Below are 8,130 nucleotides of genomic sequence, written 5' to 3'. Positions count from 1 at the left end.
CGGCAACACGCCGCGCCTCAAGTACCCCGCTCCCCCGTCCTTCTCACGCCGCCGTGGAAGCTCCTGGACGCCGAGGCGCATGGAGCGGCCCGGGGCGTCTTCCTCCTCGTCCGGCCGCTCGTCGGGCTCTCCCTACCTCCACCCCGTCAAGACGGAGCCCCAGGACACGCCTGTCAGCGCGCGCACCCGCAGCTCCGGCGTCCGCATCGGCGACTCCCCCCCCCCCCACCGGCCGCTTCGTCCTCGTCGAGCCCAAGCCGGAGCCCGGCCTCCCCGCGGAGTACGAGGAGATAGCCCGGCGCGGCTTCTCCGACGAGGACGCCCTGCGGTGGGCGCGGGACGACTACCTCCGGACGGAGATGACCCGGCAGACCCGGGCCCTGGAGGAGATCGCCGCCCGCAAGCGTGGGCGCGAGGACGAGCACGACATCGTCGTCCTCGACAGCGACGATGACGACGACGCCCCCGGGCCGTCCAACCCGCCGCGCCAACCGGGGGAGGGATGCAGCAGGGACGGCGGCGGCGGAGACGACGACGACGACGGCGGCGGCGGCGACTACACGCGGTTCTACCGCCTCCTTGGCATGTAGAACTGAAAAGGCGGGCGGCGAGCGGCGAGGTAGACGGTGAGGAGCGGCGATGGAGACGGCGGGGGCAGCCCGTGCTAGTTTTTTTCTTTTTTTTATAAAATATGTTTAAATTTGAACGAACTCGCTGATGTTTGCGATAAAATTGAGCCGTGTTTACGCCGTATTTGACTTTTTCAAAAAAAAAACGTGGGCGCCGCGACTGGGGGGCATCACGCCCCCAGTGCGCTGTTTAGCGCCGGTGCACCCCCAGGAGGCGATTTTTAGCCCCTCCTAGGAGGCCAACGGCTGGAGATGCTCTAAAAAGTCCCTACCTGTTTGGTTTCTGGGGCTTAACACGGACTAAAAGACCACGTTACAGTTATAAGTCCCTATAAGTCTCTCCTTGAGAGTCTTATTTCATAAGTCCCAAATGCACACTTTAAGTCCCTATAAGTCCCTCCTGTTTGGTTTAGATGGGATTTATAGAGATTTTTTTAAGTCCCTAAGCCAATAAATCTCTGAAAACAAACACCCTCTTAATCATCGTATACGATTGCTTTTGCCAAACTGTCTGTATTCTGGAACCTTATCGCACTTATTTATCTTGTAGCGTGTGTGATGTACCCCTATCGCACATCATCGTGCGCGATGTTCGTGACCGTGTGAGCAATGGGGGATTTTAACCGTATGCGATGACGTTAATTGCACTAGTGAAAATTCATATGTACTCTACAAACTAAGGAAGACCTAAGAAAAGAAATGAAAAACTTCAGATTTAAGGATCCCGAAAGGAAAGCATCCCCTTTTTCTTAGAGAAAAGCATTCCTTTGTGCGTCGCCATGCTTTTTAACTCTCACATTACAATGGCGGCATGCCATCCAACGAGTCATGATGCCAAAAAGATTATGAATTCGTTGATAGTAGTACTCTCAAAAAGTCAAATTTACACCCCGATATATATACGATACAATATGTGCGTCGTAGACGCAGCAAGATGATTATCCTGTGTCCTGTGTTCTTGCATGACCCAGCCAGTGTTTCCAGTCTCGTCACAGACATCGTGTTGTCCTGTCTTGGTCTACGCGTGTGCGGTGGCGCCGGCGAACTGCAGCCTGAGCCGACCGCCCTCGCGCGACGCCCGCAGGAGCTCCTTCCCGGGGATGACAACCTCCACCAGCACGAACCTGCCCTCCGCACGGAACGACCGGAAGCACACGCTCGGCTTCCCGCCGCGCACGCTGATCGACCGTATCGGGGGCGGGAACGACGGCGGAGGCCGCTGGTTCTCCTTCTCCTCCTGGTTCGCGTCGACCACGTCCGCGTCGTCGCGTGTCTCCACCTGGCGGCGGAACGCGGCGGCTAGCTCGTCGTCGTCATCCCTCAGCACGTCCACGGTGCTCTCGGACCCGAGCCCCTCTGTGCAGAGCAGCAGGGACGACGCGGACGGGCTCTTCTTCATGGAGAAGCTCGCGCTCCTCTTCACCGTCGGCGTGGGCTTCGGCGACCTGAGGAGCGCGTCGAGAGACGAGTCGTCCTTGCTCTTCTCGGCGGCGTCGATCCACGACGAGGACGAAACCGTGGTCGCGCGAACAAGAGGAGGTGAAGGTGGCGGACGCGGCGCCGGCAGGACGTTGCCCCGGGCGACGTGGTCCGGCTGCTGCTGCTTCTCGTGGAAGTGGAGCTCGCCGAATATCTCGGTGAAGGATGTCGGGTCGACCGGCCTCTTGGGGTGGACGCGGTTCCACGCCGACAGCGCCTCCAGCAGCGTCGGGTTCTCCGGCAGAGGCTTCTCGAACAGCCTCCTCAGCCCGCCGTCCGCCGCCATGTCTATCTCCCCTGACCTTGAAATGAAATCTTCGCACAGCAAAGAGGAAAACGAAATCGCACTTGATCAGGATTAGTGTTTTCAGTATGAAAAATTCAGCTAAAACGAAATTGCACTAATGCTAAGTGACCATGCATGGCATGGAGAGATGATCACTTCGCTCACCTGAGTGAACACCTGCACGGACCGTCAATCCGGACAAGGTTTTTGAAGAATTTGCAGAAGAGATTTCTTTCTTCTTCCTGTGCTCTTCTCACTTGCGAGGAATGGCCAGCACATATATAGTCAGAGAAAAGGCGAGGCCAAGAAGATACGGGGCATTTCTTGTCATTTTGCAAAATAAGAAATTGAGGCATTTTCTGTGGCTATGGGATTTGGAATATTTCCTTCTTTTTACACAAGTGGATCGATCCAGCACTGCAGAGTGAGAGCAAATATGCAGGTAAAATAAGAATGCGGTGCTGTAATGCTGCAGCTCACATGGGTAGATAGTGAGATATCTATCTATGGATCTGTCTTTTGGGACCATGAAATCTCTAACTTGGATCTTTCAAAAAAAAAATCTCTAACTTGGCACCAGCTGCTTCTGCTTTCAGTGTGGGTGTGCGCGTGCGTGGCAGCGAGAAATTTTCAGCCAGGGATTTCAGGTGGTACGTCGACAACGGTTCCACCAGTGGTGGCGGTGCACTGGGAATAACGAAAAGAGTGAAGGAAAACAATGCAGAATAGAATAAAGCTGCCCGATTCTGATAGTTACGACGAGGGGACATATGGATGGATGGATGCCATATTGCCATGGCTCAGTAGTGAGTGAGAGTTCAGTTCAGACAGTTCATGTGTAGGAAAATTATTTACGTCTGCTTCTTTGAATAAAGATTATGAGGTCGGTACCTCGCAAAAAAAAAAGATTGTGAGGTTGGTGACGTTGGTCCAATAAACTTTTATTTTTGGCAAGATCCAAGAAACTAGAAGGATAGAAAGTGGCGGAGACTAGAATAGAATCTGCCCTTTAAGTGAGAACCATAGGATCAACCCAAAACACTCATATTTAGACAATTCAAAAAAATCTGAAATTATTTGACAACATACTTATGATGTATGTCTACAACTAGAAAAAATCAGTTCAAAACTCAATCTACAATTGGAGATACAAAAATGACAAATTCAATTGTGAATAGTGTCAGCTTTAAGTGAATAGTATTTGACACTATTCACATTTGATTTTGTCTTTTTTGTTTCTATCACTAGTAGAAAAAGGGCCATTTGTTCCGGTTCGTAAGGGTCATTTGTCCCGATTGTTGAATCGGGACTAAAGGGTCGTTGCTAAAGCCCTAGGCCTTTAGTCCTGATTCTTACACGAACCGGACAGATGGGCTTTCACGTGGCCGGTGCGGTGAGCCCAGACAGGAGGCCCTTTGGTCACAATTGGTGGCACCAACCGGGACCAATAGGCGTTCACGCGTCAGCAGCTGGCAGAAGCTGAAGTTTTTTTTGAAAGGGGGTGATTTAGGGGTTTGGGGATTTAATTTAGGTGTTTCATATATTGTGTTAGCTAGCTAATTAATAGAGAGAAGTGTCCTCTCTTATCACCGTGCTTGGTCGACGCTACGTACTATACGTATAGAGAGGACTCAACACGTTAGCTAGTAAGCAAATGAAGGAAATAGAAGATCGTCATGAACATATGCATACAAAGAGAAGTGATATCGACCACCTTTCCTTCTGCGAGAGATTGGTCGAACAACAAGTTTTCGTATATCTATCCGACGCTACTGGCTACATATATACAATATAAAATCTCTTACAATATAACCCCCTAATTATACATTAACTCAAGGTCCACATGGTATTCTTCATCTTTCACTATTAAGAAAAAGGGGTATAGATGATATGACCATTAATGGCGCACCAGACATGTGGTGCGTCACTACTATATAGTAATGGCGCACCATGAGTTGGTGCGCTATTAGTGTGGTAGACACTAATGACGCACCAGACCCACAGTGCGCCACTAGTAACAAAAAAAAATTATTATTATTTTTCCAAAAATACTAATGGCGCATCAGGGGACAATACGCCATTACTAGTTTAACTAGTAATGGCGCACCTGCCACACAGTGCGCCACTATTATTTTTTTTGCAAAACTACTAATGGCGCATCTTAAGCCGACGACCCATCGCACCCTCCCCCGCTCCACCGCCGCCACCGACCCCCCGCTCCACCGCCGCCACCGACACCCCGCACCCTCCCCCGCTCCACCACCGCCGCCGACCCCCCGCATCCTCCCCCGCTCCACCGTCACAAATGAATGCAACTAAAAATCCAAAAAAACAAATTTGATTTATTTTTCAAATAACAAATTGGATGATATTTTCAAATAACAAATTTAATGAATGCAACAAAAAATAATAAAAAAAATTTACTTATGGCGCACCGTTGGCTGGTGCGCCATTGCTATGCCAAAAAAAGTTACTTATGGCGCACCGCTGGGGGTGCGCCATTGCTATCTAAAAAAACTTACTTATGGCGCACCGCTAGGTGGTGCGCCATTGCTATACCTCCCTCGATTAAAATCTCGGCCCCAATCCCCGGCCGATCTCATCTCACATCTCTCAGCCCCTGCGCGTCGCTGCCCCGACGACCCACGACGCCACCGCCCCTACGTGCGCCGTCGCCCCCGCGGCCCCCACCACTGCAGCTCCTCCGCCGCCCACCGGACAGCAAGCCGCCGTGGCCCCCAACCATCCCGCCGACGACGACCGCCGCCGTCCCGCCGCCGCCCGTAAGCCCCCCCTCCTCCTCCGCCCGTCCTCCTCCGCCCGTAAGCCCCCTCCCCCTGACTGACTCGACTCCCCTGGCCTCCGCGCGTAGTTCACCGTCCTGGATCTCCGACTGCATCGCCTCCCGTGGCGGCAACTTCTCCGTTCTCCTCCAGCAGCAGCAAAAGGTTTTTGCTCTCCCTTGTTACTGGATTTAAGTTGGAGACAACATTTAAGTTCTGAACCTTGTAACTAAATCATGTTCTGAATCATTTAAGTTCTGAACCATTGGAATTTCTGAATCATGAACCTTGTTAAGTTTAAAAAAAGATGATAAGTAAACTGTATGTGTGTGTGATGTACTGTATGTGTGTGTGTGTTGTCTAGATGCCATCCACAGGTCAGTGGCCATGCTAGACAGAGTTCTTATTCACATCTGCCCTAATGTATGTATTTTAGGAGTGTTAAAGATCTGCTAGTGCTGAATTTTAGGAGTAGACTAAAATAAATTTTAGAATGACTGAATGTATGCAGCCTGCAGTAGTGTAGCTGTACCAAAATCACATCTGCCCTAATGTATGCAATCATGTTTTTATGCCATTCTGACTTGTCCACTGGGACTTCTCTCCTGTGATGTCTGTTTTGGTTCTGCAAAAACCCATTCAGTAGTGTGGGACTGTGGATCATTAGCAAGGAAACCGTGCTTTAGTTCAGACTTCAGAGATATTTGCCTTTGCTTCAATAGGTAGTTTGCTCACAGTCAACATATAATAGCATAATTTGTTGTCCTGCATTGGAATACATCACACTAATACTGTATACCAATTAGGGTCCTTACGTTATGTTCTATTCCATGCAGCAAAGGCAATTTTCATCTAAGTTGAGCTGATTTTGATTTCTGTATGTTATGGGGGGACAACAGATATTGCTATATGTTCATTCTTGAGTGTACAGACTTGCTAAACTATTGATGATTTTTTGTTGGGTGACCTATTAGATCTGGAATGGAAGCTCACATAAGTTGAGCTGATTTTTGTCCATATGAAAGCAGAGGACCATATGGTTTGTGGCCTTTTCATCCATATGAAAGTAGAGGCACATTGTGGTGCTAGTTTGCTGGGTTTTGTGTCCGCCCATCGTGTCATGATGATTTTGCAGGTACCCCGACAGGCCCTTGAGTTTGCCGGAATGTTGATTAACTTCCGTTCCGGCAAATTCGGGTACTCCATATGTCCTATTTTCAGCAAAGGTCATGCTGAAATTTTCCGTGAATTTTAGCATGACTTTGCTAAAAATAGGACATATGGGGTACTTGCGACTAATGCATGGGCCGGGGTATCTTAGTACTTAATTAAGTAGGATCAACTGCCTCTTGTGTTATACATATAGAAGTGTGATATCAACTAATAGTTATTACTAATGTTAGTTGCTCGTCATCGATAAACCCTAATCTGGTAGGATGACCTACTAAAAAAGCCCATACCACATATTCTATTTGGTGGCCCTGCTAACCCTTGACCATAAATACTTGAGATGGATGTAGCAGGCTTAAAGAAAGAAATGTTTTTAGGCCAACTCCACTGGGCCCGGCTGAAAATGCACAAGTGTGCATGACTAACAATATTCTATTGTAAAGCTAAACAGAAAAGAGGAACCACTCATCCTAACCATTTGCTCTCAAAATTACCACTTCACTTCTTACTACTGAAAATCTTAGACCATCTCCATTCACCAATAGCTCAAACCAGTTCAAAGGGCGTGTTTTCACCACACTGTGGATTATCTTATTGGACCCAACGCAAGAGATGATGTAGTTTTGAATTATGAACATAGGATATGTCGTCATCGGACGACGAAAGTCTCCCGGGGGAGTGCGGCTGGTGCCATGACGATCGAGGTCTATGCGACATGCCTCACCTGGACGATGATCGGTGCTTCAGCATTAAGCTCGAGGAGACCTTCGAAGTTGAAACGGTACACAACGAGGACAAGTGTTATTTTCATAATTAAGCATGTCTTCAACTATTTCAACGTGTAATTTTCATCTTTTACAATTCGAGTATAGCTTATCCCATGTCATGCAAGACGCTATGTCTTGGAGAGGATGGATTTTGAAGACCATGAAATTTAAACAAAGAAAATTCACCTAAGGACTCATCACGATGTGGATTTTCAAGTAAATCTGTATAATTCTGGGAGCGTAACCCATTTTGGTTGCAAAAATTGGGAAGCATTTTGCAAGATGTATGGTTTTGATGAGGGTATGCTTGTCACCATGGATCTTGGTGATCCTAAAATTGAGCAAGACAATATGGACATTTGGGTCCTTGTTGATATGCCTCCAATTCTACCGCTATGTGAGTTTCTCAAACATAGTTATTAGCTAATTTATATTGTTTATTTCAAAATAGTTGACAACTTATTTCCATTGACAGCTTATTTTCATTGTTCAAAGAATGTGCGGGAGATGGTAGACAAAACCCACTACACCGATGGCTCTGAATTAACAACTTACAAGGAGAAAAATCATCTGGTCGGATTTTGTACTGACATTGAGAATTACAATATCTACAATCAAACTCCTCAACATTATGGTCAATACGTGCCACTAGTGCATGTGTTCAACTACGGTAACTACCATGGAGATACCTTGGTAAGATTTTTTTACTATTACGACATCCGTGCATCTTTTGCATATTTCTAAAACTAGTACATCATTGCTAACTATGAAGTTATTACTATGTTTTTCAACAGATAATCCCAGAGAATTGTGTGCCTCATTTGATGTATCAGAAAGGTAGTCTTAATGTTTTGAACATACAGCCAGGTCATCCTACGAATCTCAACTATCCATACGAGATTTCTAAAAGAAGTGGAGACATGCAAATCAAAGGATGGAAAAAAATGTATGGACAGTCGTAAGGAGGTTCTTGGAAGCAGAAGGAAGCGAAGCGCAAGAGTTGGAGACAGGATGAT

The 8,130-nt window shown here is 47.7% G+C and overlaps 1 protein-coding gene across 1 annotated transcript; it reads right to left on the bottom strand.

The window, feature by feature from the left end:
- Positions 1-1,461: 1,461 nt before the first annotated feature.
- LOC125508432 (protein FAF-like, chloroplastic) lies at positions 1,462-2,689 on the bottom strand. The gene is made up of 2 exons (XM_048673149.2): positions 2,560-2,689; positions 1,462-2,423 (listed from the first exon to the last, which is right to left on the bottom strand). Exon 2 carries the CDS (start codon positions 2,392-2,394, stop codon positions 1,648-1,650), a length of 747 nt encoding a protein of 248 aa, XP_048529106.1. The 5' UTR covers positions 2,395-2,423; positions 2,560-2,689; the 3' UTR covers positions 1,462-1,647.
- Positions 2,690-8,130: the final 5,441 nt, after the last annotated feature.

This window comes from Triticum urartu, chromosome 5A, assembly GCF_056163025.1.
Source record: "Triticum urartu cultivar PI428250 chromosome 5A, HENAU_Tu73, whole genome shotgun sequence".
NCBI classification, from domain to species: domain Eukaryota; kingdom Viridiplantae; phylum Streptophyta; class Magnoliopsida; order Poales; family Poaceae; genus Triticum; species Triticum urartu.
This window is presented reverse-complemented; position numbering and strand designations above follow the sequence as displayed.

Excerpts from the sequence above, each read along its gene's own strand:
- LOC125508432 (XM_048673149.2), bottom strand. The coding sequence starts at position 2,394 with ATGGCGGCGGACGGCGGGCTGAGGAGGCTGTTCGAGAAGCCTCTGCCG.